Source organism: Urocitellus parryii, chromosome 14 (assembly GCF_045843805.1).
Source record: "Urocitellus parryii isolate mUroPar1 chromosome 14, mUroPar1.hap1, whole genome shotgun sequence".
Lineage (NCBI taxonomy): Eukaryota > Metazoa > Chordata > Mammalia > Rodentia > Sciuridae > Urocitellus > Urocitellus parryii.
Genome location: NC_135544.1, coordinates 57,892,274 through 57,910,062, shown reverse-complemented (window position 1 = coordinate 57,910,062; position 17,789 = coordinate 57,892,274). Strand labels below are relative to the sequence as shown.

Sequence of the window (17,789 nt, the reverse complement as noted above, 5' to 3'; positions counted from 1 at the left end):
GACTAATACTTAGGGTATTAGACTTATTTTCTCCTATATCCCAAGCCCCTTCCTCAACACACTTGGGAATATGGTCCAGAATATATTCCCTTTGTCAACATGAGCAGTTCAAAATAGTTGCTGCCTGGATCACAGCCCTGGTGCCATTATCTCCCCATCTGTGATCTGGGCAAGATATTTAGGCTTGGTGCCTCCCTCTCCTCGTTTGTAAAGTAGCAGCAACAGCAACGCCCTCGCACAAGCAGCTGGCCCAGTTCCTGGCAAATGTCACCTACTGTTCCAGAGGGTGACATGCTAGCACTCGTCTAACACCAAGGACACTGAGACGCTTACTCTTTATAGGAACAGGAAGAAGAAAAAACACACCAAGTCAGACAATGTACCATTTTATTCCTTATAAAATATATTTCATATTGTTGCTGTAAAAACATTACATTTCACATTTTTTTAAAAAAATTTTAACAGTAAAAATAATACTTGGAAGACAGCTGGGCGGGGTGGGGGGGCGGGGGGTGCCAATAAAACAATTCACAAATGGGATTTATCTCCCTTTTTTTTTTTTTTTTTCTTTTTACCCCTGGTGAAGTCAGAACCTGGAATGACCAGAAAGGAACAGGACAGACTTCTTCCAACAGAGTTCCCATATCTGATACTGTCCTTCAAAAAGTCACTGACTGCTCACAAGTCGTTTGAGATTACACGATGGCCTTCAGAGAGGGGTTAAAAGTCACCTCGTTAACTCTAAGCTGTGTTACTGGAGAGTCCTTTGACCCTCCACCCGAGCCCTGCCCTGACCGCAGACAGGGTCTGGACTCTGCACTGAACACACATGGCGGACACCCAGCCCCACTGAGGCTGCTCCAAACACAGCCCCGGCTCTGAAGGCACCTCAAAGAGAACCCGAATACAGGGAACGTCACTGGACACCTTCCTTAGATAACTGCTTTGCAGATGAGTCCTGTTACTTTCAAACGCACACCTGCGGCACCTTCCTCCAGCCAGATTCTGCGGCCCAGGGGGCTGGGAAGCAGGGAGAGATCGCCAGGTGGACTCACCAGCCACCCCCACCCTCCCAGGAGAGACAAGCGGAGCAACCCCAAGGACAAGCCGCACGTCAGGAACCAACATAAGAGCAACAAGACGGAGAAGTGGGTGGACGGAGGGCCCAGGGGGCCCGCGCCACCGCAAAGGGGGAAGGAGCCGATGCAATAGGGAGGCCGCGTGGAAAGGAGATAAAGGACAAGAACAAGAAAGCCACCTCTGCTTTTAAAGTGTCCCATCAATTCCTTCTCTCTCTCCTCCTTTTCTGTCTTGGGTTCCCACGGCATGAGAAGCCGGCCTCACATGGAGAACACCTTTGTATCCAGTTTTTATCTCCAAGGTCCAAATGGAGGCAGGGATCAAAACAGCTCTGCTGACGGTGAGACTCAGCGTGAGCCGGGGTTTAAGACAGGGGGCCTCCTGCACAGTCCCCACGTGTCCACACGCCCCCCCCCCCCGTGCTCCCTTCCCCAGTAAGATCTGAAGAGGGACAAGGTGGGAAGAGAGGCAAGAAGGCCACCAGCTCTTAACTCTCCGTGCAGTCGAAGAGACTCAAGAGCCTGGGCCACCTCTGGCTGGCCTGGTTTCAAGCTTCACCAAGAAACAGAATCCCATATACATCTTTCTCCTAAAATATAAAAATATATCCCCACCCCCACCAAAGACACTCTCGCATAAGAGGGTCTGTCCCTTCTGTCATCAGCCCAGGCCACTACACCCTTCACCACATCACACCCCTATTCTTAGGTTTGCAGGTTTGGTGATGCTCCATGTGTCTCAGATTGAAAAACAGACATTTATTGCCCACGCGAAGCCACCAGCAGGCTCAGGAGAGGTGGATTGGTGGGACTCCCTAAGCCTGTGACACCTGGGACATCGGTCCAGGACTCATGTCCCCGGGTGGTCATGTTCAGCAGGCCACAAGCATGGCAGCCAAGTCGGCTGGGCGGAAGGAGAGGCTCAGACGACGTCAGGGCTTGGCCCACTCCGTCTCCATTCATCCTGAGTTGGCACTCAACTCCCTCAATCTCTGCCCTGGACAAGAACAGCCTGGCAGACTGACCTCTGCAACCCTCTCCCCCAAGGCCCTGCAGCCTCTAGAGACACCAAGGGCCGAAACGGCAGGAACGGCTCCCCCCCCCCCCCCCCCCCGCCTTCCTCTTGGACTTCCCGAATCTCACTCCCACAAGGACTCGCCTTGACCTTCTCCATCCTGCCTTCCGCACAAAGCAAAAACGGGGAAAGCCCTGGTGAAGCCCAGAGATGAGCGCGCCTCCAGAGGTTCTCAGGGCCACCCACAGAAAGGGCTTCCGAATGAACCAGATGAGAGTCAAGGGTTCTGGCCTGTCCTTCCCCACGGGACGGAAGGACCTCAGGGGGCTTTGTTCAGGCCAGGACAGTTCCCCGGTCACTGAGACCTCTAGCACTTCCTCCAGGACACAGAAGAAGGGTCAAGGTAGTGTTGAACTGCCCCGTCTCAGAAACCATCAGCCTGGGCTCAGCGATTTGAGGACCGTCTTTAAAAGCAGACTCGTCTGGGCTTTGAAAAGAAGTCATGTAGCTCTTGTTGGGGGGCAGCCCCACCTCAGAGGAAACCCGGATTCAAATGCTGTCACCTTGGAAGGGTTTTCCTCTTCCTTCCAAAAGCGGTTCAGACAGGAAGAGGAGCCACCCCCAGGAGGCACACGTCTGCTGCCCACCCCACCTGTGGTCCTCCTGCCTCCTGTCACCCCCAGCCAGAAACTTCCTCATTTTTTAGGAAAAAGAAATTCATCTTGCTTACAGTCCTTTCTGGAAAAGTTGAGAAAACAAAGGATCCACCAACTCGGCAGGAAACAGGACACACAGTCCAGTACAAACCAGTGCCCAGGGCAGGGCAGGTGGGAGGGACTAGTAATTCTTTGGTCTCTGGTTCGCTGCAGAATACCCTTCGTCAGTCTTGGCTCTCTCCTATTTTAGGGGAAAAAATATTTTCACTTCTTTTTTTAAAAAATAAAACGTTCCCACAAGGGGGAGAAAGTGTTTTAAGTGTTACACTTGAGCCAACAGAGTGGGAACCACCCGCTCGGGCTCGGCACCTCTCTGCCTCCCCCAAGGCCGACTGCCATCAGGCTGCCGGGCAGGGCCGGAGCAGAGCGGCTGGCGGCTCAGTCCAGGAAGCGCTGGCAGGCCTTCTTCCACCGGCAGGCCGTGCACCACTGGTCCCGGTGCTCAATGCCGTACACCTTGCGGCACTTCTTGGCCTCCCCACGGGCTTTCCTGTCAAAAGAAAAAACAAATGCAGAGTCACAGACCTGGATGGCACCAAGCAGGAAGCTGGGCAAACAGGCAGAGGCTGGAGGGTGCCCCCCAAAGGCCCGACGGGTCAGAGGCTCCGGGGTCAGAAGCCAGCCCTTCCAGTGTGTCCTCCACCCGGGATCCCCTCTGGGGACCGATCCTACTAACTACCGTTGGTTGAACTCAGGCTCCATACTATGAGGAGACGGGGAACAAAAACCAAAAACCAGCCAGGCGTGGGGGCACACGCCTATTATCCCAGTGGCTCAGGCTGAGGCAGGAGGACTGCGAGGGCAAAGCCAGCCTCAGCAACTCACTGAGGCCCTAAGCAACTCAGCAAGGCCCTAACTCTAGATAAAATGAAACAAAGGACATAGATGTAGCTCAGTGGTTAAGGACCCTTGGGTTCAATCAGTATTACCAAAAAAACAAACAAAAAAAGGCAGAGTACAGCAGCAGACATCTCACCTGGCACTGCCCTGGGCCCGGGGTGGAGAGGTGACGATCAGGTGAGACTTTGCTGCAGGTGGAGGCTGCGGCTCACTGAAGCTGAGTGACCGGCTCCGAACCTGGGCATGAGGAATGGGGCCGTAAGGACAGGCTGTGAGCACAAGGGCATCCTCCAGGACAGGAGGCCACACTTCCCGAGCCCCTGGGTGCACTGCTGGACCCCACGGCCAGTGCCAACACGGGAGGCACAAGGCCTCCTCTGGAAGGGTGCTGCGGGTAGAGAGGCTCACAGCAGCCAAGGGTAGGTTGGGGGAGGCTGCAGCGGAGAGGATTTAGACAGAGTTCCCACACGTGGAACAAATGAGGGCATCCTGCTGCCTCAATGGCACCTTTTAGCAACTGGATTTTGCAAAGTGTGACACCTCCCTGTGGCGCGTACTTGAGACTAGAGCCCGGCACATGTGGTGTCAACAACTTATGGTTCATTTAGTCCAGACGTAGCGACCGAAGGTGCTGGTCCACGCAGGCCTGGAGATTTCTGATCAGCCACACAGAGCTCACAGAGCCATCTTCTGACTGTCCCACATTCTCCCCATTCCTCTCCTCTTGGCATTAAAACCCTAACAAGCACCAACACTCAGAGGCAGGGAACTGACCCCAGCCTCCCCAGTGATCTTCTGGGCAGGTACCTGGCCCCAGCTTCTGAGATGGACTCTGACCAGCTGAGGAGTACTGGGCGGGGGAGGGACGACACGTGGAGAGCTTCACAAAGTTTGGGGTCCAGAGGCCCAGTGACAACCCCCACCGTGGACTGTGTACTGAAGAGATGGCCGGCGGCCCTGCGGGTGTGTACAAGAGCCCTGGCCTTGTACCCGTGCCCCAGAGTGCTGAAGGTCACTCACCGGAGAGAGTGGGGAGGCAGCGGCAGGAGCAGCAGCCCAGCTGATGCTGGTGTAGATGTGGGGAGAGACGGGGATCTGGAAGGATGGCAGAGCCTGTGAGGACAAGGACTTGTCAACTGGGGTTCCAGCTCAGAAAGTCCCCGGTCTGCCCAGCGTGCCTGTCACGTTCCACAGCAGAAAGTGCGCCTCTGCCCACGTGAGATGACTGGGAAGGTGTCCTGGGGCACAGCAGAGGGGTCCTCCCCGGAGCAAGCTCAGAGCACCCAGCTCTTCCAAGCAGTATCCTTGGTACCAGGCTCCAGCCTTGCTTTGGAGCCCTCGTCTCAGAGCTGGTTACCTGCCAGGTGGGTGACTCAATCCCGCAGGGCACTAACTTCTCGGTTAGATCACCTACCAAGAATATGCCACCGGCAGTTGCCAAGAAAAGTCTAAAACATCTGAGTGTGGGAGGAACTGGTGGAATGTAACACCGAGTCACCAGGTAACTATGTGGTCAGGGATGTTCGGTTTAGAGACCCTTATAAAAATACCAGACACACTGTCCAGGCACCACAGGGTCAGCTAGAGCTGGACACTGGCCAAAGGTGAAATAGCAAAGTGGCTACTCGCTCAATGAGAAGAAGAACCAGTGTAAATTTTTTTTTAAAGTTTTCTGATCGGAAGAACTACTTTTTAATTACTAACTCGCAAATTGGTCCAGAGTCTAAAAAGACCAAGCTGTGGGCACAGAAAGATTTTTAAACCAGCACACAGGAACCTGCATACATACCTACTGTGTGCAGGAAGATCATCCTAAAGTCACCTCCCTGTGACAACTTTCCTACCTGCTTCAGCATAACAGTGTGATCCCTCCTCTATACACAATGACTTCTTTTGCCTCCAGTAAACAGTACTGGCCTCCTTATTATAATTAGCCAGGTTCCACACATTTCCTCACCAGCTATAGCACACACTCCACAGGGTGGGGACTGTGTCTGATTCTTTCTAAAGGCTGACTCAGCCCAATGTTTGACACACAGCAGGTATTCAAAATAGGGTTGTTTGATTGACATAACTGTAGAAATCAAAGATCTACCCCCCAAGAAGTCCAAAGACACTACTGCATCACCTTGTAAACCAGAGATGTGGGACTGCGGATGTGGCTCAGTGGTAGAGCACTTGCCTAGCATGTGCAAGGCCCTGGGTTCAATCCCCAATACCAAAAAAAAAATAAATAAATAAACCAGCAATGGGAGGACACCCCAGCCCAAATCCATCAGCCTGGTCACGCAGAGATTCAGCTGGGTTCCTCAGAACCACTCCTGACAATGACTGATGGGAGAGGTCTAGGAATCCCCACTTTTACTAACAGTGAGGTCAGATTTGTTTCCTTTTTTGTAGAAGATTAGCAATGTGGTCCAAGTGCTCCGTCTTCAATCAGGGGGGTCAGGGGCCTGTGATTCGGCTGGCCAGTGACTGGCTGGGACCCAAGGCTGAACCCCTGTGAGCCGCCGCTCCATACCTGGTATGCATGGTCAGCCTGAATGTGCCAGAAGGAGCCAGGAGCTGACTTGCTGAGAGCACCCGAGGGCAGAGGAGACTCCAGACCAGAGTGTTCCGGGCCAGAGGTCTGGGCTTTGGACAGAGGCAGTGGAAGAGTGGCAAGGGATGGGCTGGTCACTCGAGGGGTGGGAGCTGGCTCAGCGGTGGGAGTCCCAGGGGCAGAGGGGACTGCCGCAGCCACAGCAGACTCCTCCTTCATCTGCACCTCTGTGTAGTAGAAATCCTCCTCCCGCTTGAACTGGTCAGAGTCCACAGTGTCCCTGTGCAGAAGGAGACGGGGTCATCATCGGGGACATGCAGCCCTCCTTCGCAGCCAGCGGAAACCAAGGTGTAAGAGGGAAGCCACTGCCTGGGGCTACCCAGCAAGTCGGAGAGGGAGCCCAAGAGAATGCCCAGACACCCTGTTCCCAACAAGTGTCACCAGGGACTACGTGTTCACACATCAGCAGAAACTGTTTTTCCAGGCACAAAGGCTCACCCTCACAGAGCACGTACGCACACCCACTCCGAGCGCTGCCCGCAGCACACTCCCTAACACTGAGTCAGTTCCTGCCAGGGCAGTCACTCGGCTGGCTCTGCACAGAGTCAAGGTCCTGGGGCCACCTCAGTGCTGATAGAGACTCAACTCCCAGGGGGAAGCAGGTACAGCATTGACCACTCCAAGTCTTGGCTACAGGGTCCATCAGTGAATGGACCAAATTACCCTATTTCTACCCAGAACTAAAACATCTTGCTTCCTACATGGGGCATGAGACAGATCCGTAAGGCAGGCAGGGCTCGGTTCCACAAATAGCATGGACATTCACCAGGAAGTGAGGGACCGTCCTCCCCAACAAGGACATCATCCTGACAGCAGCCAGGGCTCAGTACAGGGGTTCCAGCAAGTCATTTCCTCCAAAGCACCTGGGCTCTGGGTCTTGGGGAAGTTTCCGGGTGGAGGGACACCTGAATGGCATCATAGGCAAGAGGCCCTGAGTTCCGTACCTACCCCAGGTGGAGGGCTTTGACGTGTCGCTTGATGCCCACGATCGAGCGCAGAACTTTGCCACAGTTGGGCCACAGGCACTTGTACATCACCTTCACAGAGTTCTAGGGGAAAAAGGAAGTTTGGGTACCTGGCACACTTCCCCACCACCCCCTCGTTCATCCTCACCCCGTGGGGCCCTCTGCTGCGTGGCCCTCTGTAGGAGGACAGGGAAGAAGGCAGGGACTGGGGTAGAGGCTAAAAGGAAAAAGTGGTATCCAAGTGAAGGAGCCGGTCCCAGGAACACCACAAATTAGCAGACGCAGCAAAGGAGAACTGTAGAGGGGGGAGTGGTGACCATCTGGGGCCTGTGGGTCCCTGCTGCTCCAGAGCTGGCCCTTCCTGCTCGCCAGACACCTACCTTCCTTTTGCGTGGAGCTGGTTCATCCAACAGGAAAGAGTCAGGATCGGTCTCAAAGCCATGATCAGTTTGGGGAGAACCAAAGGCATCCCCCAAATACTTGGGGCTGGCCTGGGGGTGCGGCGGCGAAGGGGTGGAGATGCCGCTGCTCCCGCTCCAGTGCCCGCTGGTGGTGCTGCTGCCACTGTCTGACACATCGCCGCTCTCCTTCCACGGGTCACCCGAGACCACACGGGAGGCTGGCCAGATGAAAGAAGATGAGAGAGGACGCTCAGGGCTTGTTCCCAGGCACAAAGAAAAAAACAAATCAAAACAGAAAGTCCTTTTCAGGCCTGCAGCAAAAGTTAGGGAGCCGGTCCATTCACTGCAGCAATTTCTACTGGTAGAACTGGTCTACCCTGTTGGACACTTTCTGCCACAGCCACATCGGTCATCCCTGACCAGCAGATGCACACTGTAACTTCCTTTTGTGCAGGATTAATAATAATTCACTGTATATGCTAAAACGCAGGAGGGGGGGCCTCTCCTGCCTCCAGCCTGGCTGAGGAACACAAGTCCAGGAAGATCAGCCTAAATGTCACCTCCCTGAGACAACAGGGGAGACGATGCATGGCTGAGGAGCACGGGGTGGGGGTGGGGGTGCACGAGAGGCATCTGTTTTGCTCTAGTCCTGAAAAATGCCTTCCAATCAGGTAATCTATCAGGGAGAGGAGGGCAGGGAGCAGAATACTACATCTAGGATGACCAGCACTAGGGACAAAGGGGTCAGCCAGCAACAAGCTCTTTCTCAGAAGTTTTTCTAAGGAAGCGATACCAGATAAATATTCTATACCATGAGAACAAAGTACTCCTTTGCAAATGCATTGCAGTGACAGTTTACAAGTGAACTTTTAAGAAATACTTATGGGCTGGAGATGTAGCTTAGTGGCAGAGCACATGTCTAGCATCCACAAGACCCTGGGTTCAATCCCTAGTACCGTAGGAAAAAAGAAAAAGAAAAATACTCACAATCCCCTGTGTATACACACTCAGAGCACCATCCTAACAATACATAGACCAAAGGATGCAGGTGGTTTTTGTGCAAACAGTACTCATGATTAATGCAGTTTTTTTGGGGGGGTTTGGGTTGTTGTGTGTACCTCACTTTACAAACTTCAAATAATTAATTGCCAAGGAAGACTTACTTACTTTTATAAGTTCAATTATAAGATCAGAAGTATGTTTGACAGGGTTGGGGTTGTGGCTCAGTGGTAGAACGCTCGCCTAGCACGTGTGAGGCCCTGGGTTCGATCCTTAGTACCACATAAAAATAAATAAAGATATTGTGACCAACTAAAAAATAAACATTTAAAAAAATAAATATGTTTGAATGGAAATCTTTAAAAGACAATGAAAAGTTTTGTCAAAAAGGGACTGAAGCTAACAGGATTCAGGCAGGTGATTGGTGATATGCACGTGGGAGGATGAGTGTGTGTGAGTGCATACACACACTTCTGATGGGAGTTGGAGTCAGTAGTTTTCTTTTCCTTCCGGGCATTTTCCTGGATCTGTTGATCCCACCTCCCAGATCTCCCAGTGTTATGCTTTAGATGTGAGGTGTCCCCTGAAAGCTGACATGTGAGACAATGCAAGAAGGTTTGGAGGAGAAATGATTGGGTGACAGCTTTAGCCTAATCAGTGTGAATTGGCAGGGTGTGGGTGGAGGAGGTGGGCATTGGGGCGTGGCTTTGGTATATATATATATTTGTATCTGGCAAGTGGAGTCGCTCTCTCTCTGCGTCTTGATCACCACGACATGAGCTGCTCCCTCTGCCACACACTCCACCATGATGTTCAGCTCATCTTGAGCCCCATAGAAATGGAGCCAGCCTTCTGTGGGCTAAGACCTCTGAATTCGTGAGCCCTCACATAAACTTTTCCTCCGTTATACTTGTTCTAGTCAGAACCTTTAGTCACAGCAGTGAAAAAGCTGACTAAAACACCCAGATTTGCAGGACTTCCTAAAAACTAATTGACTTCCCTCCTCTGGGTTTTGCTCATCAAGCAGACATGCACTACTGAGCTTCACCTCTAGGTGTCCTCAGAGTGCAGAGACACCTTCCAACAGGCTTTGGGTGAAAAAAAACCAATTTGTCCTTCATATTCACTTCCTATCTAGGGAGACTAAATAAGAGAAACACCATGTAATGGGCACTTTCCTACTGGTACATGCTTAGAGCTAACTCTACATTACCCTAAGTTTTAAGTAGCTTGCTATTCAGTTAGGTCACATAGATGAAAAAGTCCTTCCCTGGGTGTAAGGTAGGCCAGCTCTATAACAAATTTCCAAGAAAACTTCAGATTCCCTACTGATCTTGTCAAAAAACTGATGCAATCTTTCTTCCCCTCATATCACTGAGAAAGTATTCTGAGGTTGCAGCCAGAATTTTGTTTTAATTTGTAAGTCTGAAGTCATACCATTGGTTTTTATGAAACAATGAGATTTAGCTGAGACTTTAGCTCACTGATTCCTGGTCCTTGACCTGTAGGCCCACACTAATTTGCAAGGCTGAATTAGGCACTTGGAAAAGCAGCATGAATTTTCTTGAGGCCATGAGGGGACTGTTTAGCGTATTTCTACCTCTGTGAATGAAATATTCCTCTACTGGCCTTGTTCAGGCCCCCATCAAAGTGCCACACTCACTCACTGCCACAGCAGAACTTACTCCAGTGGCCAGTTGGCTCAGTGCTGAGCTCAATCATCTCCACAGTGCACCAGGAAGCTTCTGCCAGATGAGGAAACTGAGGGAAAAGGACAGAAGCTTCTGACTCAGTGGCACTCAGGCAGTCTAAAGGGCCTCCGGAAATCCTACTGCCAAGCCACTGTGACCAGCTACTCAGAGCACAGGTGTCAGTCATCAGCCTCTGCATGCCCAGACCCTTCCGCCTCTGTTTGCTCACCAGAGAAGTTGGCCTCGGCCCCAGGAGGACTCTGCACAACCGGGCTGCAGGACAGCGATGTCAACACCATGGCCGCCATCATCTCGTCCATTTCCACCGCATCCGACTTCCTAGATTCAAATGGGTAGGTGGGAAAGTTTACTTCCTGGGCCAGCTGGTCTGCCATGCCCGGGGAAAGAGACGCCACTTCCGGCTATCCTCATGGGATAGTCTTACACTTCTGCCCTGTCCCCACAGAGCCCCTATCCAATCAGCCAGTGTGTGCTCCAGAAACAGCAAGGTCTTTCCCCCCTCTTCATGAAAAATGCTCCTTCTGAAAGATGTTTACAATATCAGCCCCAGTATGACAGGGTCCTCTGTTTCAACCGGGCTGACGCCCTGGGGCAGCCCCGTGCTCCCCTGACTTGGCTTTTAACTGCACGGCCTCACATGCAGCATTTTATTTGGGAAAAGAGAGAAGACACAGAAAAAAAAGACACAGCAAAGTTGGAAATGCAAGATGCCCACTGGAATCCAAAAAGCATGAAAAGTACCTCTTTTCCTATTCTCACCCTTAAATTTAGAGGGGAACATTACACAAATCAATATCTTCCTCCTCTCCTCCAAAACAAACAAGGCATTCTGTTAGTTTCTGAAGGTCAACGAAACCTCCTACATTAGCCAATGAGTAAACAGACCAGAAACACAAGAAAAATCTGGTGCAAATCTCCATGCTTTATACAGCAAAGTTCCACAAAGTTTTACATGTGATTTTAACAATTCATATTCAGTTATATTGTTCAAAAGAAAAATTAGGACTATCTGTAAGTTCATGCTAAATATTAGGAAAAGTTAGTCAGAAATCAACATCTAGGAGGTCTATTTCAAAGGACTGTATGAATTCATTCTTCACAATTCAGGTCTGTTAAACTAGGCAACTGGGTTTGAAGCAGCTAAACCAAGACCCACAATGTGTTAAACGTGTTTATTATATGCTCTTTGAATTTTCAAATTTCCACAGAATAAAAAAATAATTTATTTGCTGGTTTTCCACTGGAAATACTGTGGCTCTGGTCTCAAAACACCGCATCTCCCATCAATGGCACTAGCACCCACAGACAGAGAAGGAGAGGTGGCTCAGGGCTTAAGTGCTTGCACATCTTGTATATAAAACAGATTTTCTTTTTAAAACTTTTAGGGGGGCTATGGTTGGTTTGACATTTTAAATAGTTTTCAGGATCAAAAGAAGGATATTATTTCTTGACCTGTGACACATAAGAATTCTATTAAGTCTGAGCATCCATAAATGAAGTTTCACAGGAGCAGAGCTGAGCCTGCTGACTTCACTCATCATCTGTGGCTGCTGGGACGCAACCACGGGGGGTGCTAAGCTGCAGTGACTGGCCCACGAAGCCCCAATTATTTACTGTTTGCCCTTTCAAACCTGTCTGCTGACTCTTGATCTGAGCCATTTCTTCCTGTCTCTGCTCATGAAAAACTATGAACTGGGTTTGCCTTACATGCGGCAGGGGGGATGAGAAGCCCTTTGCTAAAGTAAAGATATGTCACCCCTAATAATGTTATGGGCAAGAAAAGACGCCTTCCTCCAAAGGATGCCTGCTCTCTGTATTCCCTCTGTCCCCACCATCCCCCCACCTCCAGGCAGCCCCGCTCACACCCCTCCCTGCCCACACGAACCTCTTTGGGACATCAATGTTCCTGGAGACAGGTCTGTAAGCCATTGCCTGGGCCCCATGCTCTGGAGGTGGCACCTGGGGCATCACGCCCTGCAGCTCCGCCAGCCATATTTCCTCCGCCCTGCAGCAGATCTGTAACTTCTGGTCCAACAGCCAGACCGTCACCTTGTCCTCTGCCCAGCTGTGCTGCTCCACCAGGCCTGTACACTCCTGACCGCCGTACCACACACAGACCTGCAGGGAACAACAGCCGGAAGTCAGCACACAGCAGTTCTCACCTCAAAGCTCTCGGGTGCCCGGGTCCCGGGAGTCGGGGTCTGCTCGCCAGAGACTGCGCTCTCTGACTCACTTATCCTTAACTCATGGGTGTTTTGGTCTGAACGTGATGGAAACCTAATCTCCAGTGCAACAGTGTGAGGGGAGGGACCTATCAGGAGATGATTGGGCCATGAGGACTCTGCCCTCCTGGATGGATTAATGCCACCACCATGGGGGTGGGTTAGATATGTCACCAGTGGGCCAGGTTGTTATAAGAGCAACTTCAGCCCCCTGTTACTATCTCTCCCTTGTTGCCCTCTCCTGCCCCTCCACCTTCCACCGTGGGATGATGCAGCAGGAAGGTCCTCTCCAGATCCACAAACCAAATACACTATGGTACATAATTACCCAGTCACAGGTGTTCTGTTATTACAGCGGAAACCAGACTAAGAGCAGATGTTCCCAGGCACCTGCTGCCCACCCGAGTACCCAGACTAGCCACATTGGATCAGTTCTTCCCCCAAAGAGGTTCCTTATTCACTCTCTAGACTGGAAGACAGTGAACATGTCAGCAGCTGAGATTTCTCCGAATCTGGAATCTGTACCCATCTTCCTGATCTCTTGCCCTGCTTATCTCTTGAAATCCTGCCTATCTGCTGGCACCCACCAAATGCTCCTGCCCAGAATTTCTCATACCCTGCATTCTTCTCTTCAGAGAATTCTCAGTCTCCCTGAGGATAAGCCAGAAAGGGGTAGAGGTAGGCTGACCTCTCTCAAGGGACACTTGGAGTTGGAGGTCACTTTATCTCATGGGAAGAGAGGCCTGGGGGGCACTTCTGTCTCGTGGGGAGACAGAAGCAGTCTCCATGGGCCCTTGAAAAGATGAGGACAGAGAACCCCAGGCATCTAGATGTAAGGATAATAACAGGCCGAGGTGATACTGGGTCCTGCCCCAGGGGAGGGGACACTGGAAATTCACATTAAACTCCGACTATACAAACCTCTTCATCTCCTAAAATACCCAAAACCTAATCTTCTCTGACTTTACAATCTGAGGTCCTTTCCCTTCTTCTGCAAAGCTGCAAATGGAGGCAAATTAAGAGACACTGAGCTAAGCCCACACTTCAGACTGAGGTGCGGAACAGCCCAGAATGTCTGGCCACCTTCTGCTCCAAACAACAGCCGAGGAGGAGCCTGGAGTCCGAAATGAGGCAAGCTCTCGCTCCAATTCCAGAGATGGAGAAAAAGGTCTGCACTCACACTAGTGGCTAGAGAGTTTCTGGCCTGTCACCTGGGGTGACCTCAGCCTGTCAGCCACAAGGTCTAGGAGATGGGACACCTAGCCACACTGGGATCAACCTACCTTCTGTCCAGGCTGAAAGGCCACTTGCTGAAGGCCAGTGGTGCCCAGAGCCTTGAGGACCTCCTTGGGCTGCTCCTGGCACGGAGGGTCCTTGGAGGCGAGGAAGGGCTGGGGAGCAGCCCCCTCCGGAACCTCTGCCTGTGGCTCCAAGGGCAAGCTGGCCCCTGATGGCCCATCGGAGGCACTGGGTCCCAACACCCGGGCTCCCAGGAGAGACCGCTTACCAAGGCGGCGAGACAGCACACTGGCCATGCTGCTGCGTCTCCTGGGGAGGCAAAGGTGACAGTGAGTCAGTCTTCTGTCACCATCTACAGGAATCAGAAGGTCACACAGAGCCCTGCACATGGAATGACAGGCACCAGTGAGTGTCCATCAAAGCAGATGAAATATTTTAAAGAGACTTTTATCTTTTTACCAATTTAATTCCTGCTCCTAGCAGGGCATTTAGAAAATACTGATGAGCACAAAGAAAACCAAATCACTCAGGAACCTGCCTCCCAAAGATGTCTTGTCTAAATAGCATCCCCCTCTCTTCTAAACATGCAATTTACATACTTTTATTTCTACAAAAATAGTATCATTGTCTAGTAAACTGAGTTTTCATCTAATATGCTAGGTAAGTTTTTACTATATCATTAAATGTTATTCTATAAAATAGTCAGTGGGCTGGGTGTAGCTCAGGGGTAGAGAGCCTGCCTAGCAGACACAAAGCCCTGGGTTCAATCGCCAGCACCACAGGGAAAAAAAAAAAAAAAGCTACACCATATTTTCTTAGGCAGATGCACAACTGCTGATTTATAAGTCCCTTTATTATTGTCCCTGAAAGCACATCCGATGTTTTGCTGTCTAAACTGTTCCTCCTGCTGCGAGAATTGTCTGAGTACACACGTCCACGAGCTTCCTTCTGTGACATTCCTGGGTACAGTACTGCCCAGTAAAGCACCAAGACACCTGTTGGTGACTTGCAGGTTCCCAAGGTAAACTGGCTTCAAAGCTGTGGAGAGCCTTGGAAACAAGCCAAGCTGCTCCACTCATCCTAGGAACCCTTAGCACCAGGTGACTTTCTCATGGTGACAAAGGTAACTGGTACCAGAGCTTCCAAAAGGGCTCACAGAGGGACCCCTGCCCTGCCCCCACTCCCAGGACAGGGTCTTCTGGTAGAAGAGGAAGGACCAGCACTTTGCCAACTCATGCTACCCTCCTCCACCCAGCCTCTGTGCTTCATCTCCTCCAAGGGCCCCACTCACACTGGGGTTCCAAGCCCCCTGCTCCCCCCTGTTTGTGTATTCAGTTGGTATTTTGTTGACTAGTGGGCATGCATAAGTGCATCCCAGGTGCTTTGGCAAATGTGAGACTGGGATCTTCAGGGCCCAGAACGCCCTGGGAGGCTCCTTCCACCCACTATTAGGCTAGGAGTCTCAAGAGGTGGTTCTGCTACATTCCTCCCCGTCCCCCCATCCCCCAGCCCCACTCACATAAAGAAGCCTGTCAGTGGAACTTTCTTTGAACAGTTCTATAAACCTTCTTCACTTTTCACCCAGTCCAAAAGCACCTCGGGGCTTGTTGGGGTCGGTCATCTCTCTATCTCCCAAATCCCAGCCCCTTTCCCAACTAGTCCAGCAAGTTCTGCTAGCATCTCTGCAATAACACACCATGAAGGGCAAAAATAACTTTAAAGAAGAACACGAAAGTTGCAAATATTGAGCAAAAGGGTCTGGCTGGTTTTCCCCAGAGTTTTACTAGAGGCCTCAAGGGCTGGAATCTGATAGCACAGACAACTCCATTGTGAATTCCTGAGAAGGCAAAGAACAGATCAGGAAAAGGTCAGAGTCACAGCACGCAGAGCTCCCTGATTAGGTGGCTGGTGACTTCACAGCCAATCACACTGTCTCAGAGCGCTTCACCATTGCAATAAGAAAAAAAAAAAAAAAAAGGTAGAAAAATGCAAGGAGTGGGGCTGGGGATGTGGCTGTAGCGCGCTCGCCTGGCATGCGTGCGGCCCGGGTTCGATCCTCAACACCACATACCAACAAAGATGTTGTGTCCGCCGAGAACTAAAAAATAAATATTAAAAAATTTAAAAAAAGAAAAATGCAAGGAGTAAATTCCTTATCACTATGGGGGAATATGAACAGCTAAGCTAAATGGATTTTAAAACTCAGTCCCCGGAGCTGGGGTGTGGCTCAGCAGTAGAGCACTTGCCTAGCACAGCGTGAGGCCCTGCGACCCATTCCTAGCCCTGCACAAAAAAATCTCTGTTGGATTTCATTGAGCTGATGGGAGCTGGAGACATGCAATGCCACTCACAGACATCAGGTGGCAGCACCGACCCAGAGAACCAACCAACCCTTTTCTGGCAAAAATCCCGGAGGCCACCCCCATCTCCAGAGCAGGAAGTTTGGGGTTTCTACCACTGAAAATGAAGACAGGGTAGAATTTCCAAATTCCTGAGTTTTCCAGTCTTCAGACAGCGCCTGAGATGTTTGGCCAACAAACTCCGACGATGTTTTTGTAAGCCTTTTTCTTTTCTTTTTAATTTAAAGAATACTTTTCCCTTTGTCGCGAGCCTGCACTTTCCAGAGCCCGCTAGGTCTGCACCAAGCCGTGAACCTGCCCACTTCCGCCTGCTCCCGCGAGGCTCCGCTCTCCTTCTTCAGCTAGCCTTTCCCCCGATTTACACTTGAAAATACGTTTCTGCCATTGGCTTTATTTATCATACTCCTAAATCTTAATTTTCTTAAGCAGAGAAGAAGGGAACCTGCCTTCTGTAAGTGCCCTTCAAAGCACTGGCTTTCACAAGCTGCATCTCATTTAATCCTCAGAGCACTGTGAGATAAGCACTTGGTCTCTGATTCCTGATGAGGCAACTGAGCTGCAGAGGGGTCAGGCTGCTGAGGCCACGGGACTAGGAACCCCACAGCCTTGGGTTTGATCTCATGGCTAGCTGGTGCCCAGGGTCACAGTTTTGCCACTAATTCAGTAGATGTGGGATCTCTCAAATTAAAACATTCAATTACGTGGCTTTTCATTACATGACTTTTTTTTTTTTTTCCCTCCCTTGTAGTGACCCTTGAGAGAAAAGACAGTGCCTGGCCCTGCAAGTCTAGAGTTCCATTTCCCCAGCTGGGAAAACCTCCCCTCCGTTTGCATATTCACCTATTCCCCACAAAATAAAGGCCAATGCGTGGGTCTGCCCTCCTTCATCTGCCCTCCTTCATTGGCCCCAGGCACTGTGAACCATTGAGAGGCTCAGGTTTGGGATGACCTCTACATACACAGCGCACAAAGGAATAATGTGACTGACCCAAACGGAAAAACTGTAGCCAAGTTTTTGTAGCATGGAAGTAAAACTGGGCAGTATCACCAGTCACGGCCGGATGCCTCCCATGTCATCAGCATGCTCCCTGTGCCATTATGGCCCTGGCTCTAGAGAGAAGACAATCACCAGGAGGCCAGGGGATCCCGAAGCAAACAAGAGCACCAACAAGGAGGGCTGTATGTGCGGATGGGCCCTAGGGCTCTGCTCCTGGACCACTGTCCCTGTAGCCCTGCATCCGGGTGCTGCCCTCCTTCCCACCAGGCTTCTCTGCCGCTCCAGCTGCAGCATCCTTCAAAGGTTTCTTCTCTCACCATTTCTACTCACTCCCCCATTTCTTGGGAGCTATCAATAGCTCAATACCAGCCAACCACTAATTAGACGTGTAGTTCTACAGCAGCCGAAAGAAACCAAGAAACCTCTATTTCAGGGAAACAATGATAATATTTCAATATACAGCCAAACACCACTTTATGGTTTTACAGTCTCGACTTACAGAATTCCTCGAAGAATTCGGCTAACTCCTGCTAAAGACCTCTCAGGATGGTTGCAAGGGGACCCAGAGCCCTCCAGAGCTTCTCATCCCTACCACTGTCACAAATAGGAGGGGTTGGCAACCCTAGAATATGTATTTTGGTC

General features: G+C 50.9%; 1 protein-coding gene across 3 annotated transcripts in view; it reads right to left on the bottom strand.

Moving 5' to 3' along the window:
* Positions 1–505: 505 nt before the first annotated feature.
* Znf395 (zinc finger protein 395) overlaps positions 506–17,789 on the bottom strand; it is a 37,136-nt gene continuing 19,852 nt past the window's right edge. For all 3 annotated transcript variants that reach the window (XM_077792415.1, XM_077792416.1, XM_026398870.2), the window contains exons 2-10: positions 13,835–14,099; positions 12,215–12,447; positions 10,538–10,647; positions 7,598–7,836; positions 7,201–7,301; positions 6,172–6,472; positions 4,671–4,763; positions 3,787–3,887; positions 506–3,300 (exon numbers count right to left, since the gene is read on the bottom strand). In XM_077792415.1, coding sequence (XP_077648541.1) covers positions 3,189–3,300; positions 3,787–3,887; positions 4,671–4,763; positions 6,172–6,472; positions 7,201–7,301; positions 7,598–7,836; positions 10,538–10,647; positions 12,215–12,447; positions 13,835–14,086 — 1,542 coding nt within the window. In that variant the 5' untranslated portion in view covers positions 14,087–14,099 and the 3' untranslated portion in view covers positions 506–3,188. The remainder of the gene's footprint in view (positions 3,301–3,786; positions 3,888–4,670; positions 4,764–6,171; positions 6,473–7,200; positions 7,302–7,597; positions 7,837–10,537; positions 10,648–12,214; positions 12,448–13,834; positions 14,100–17,789) is intronic.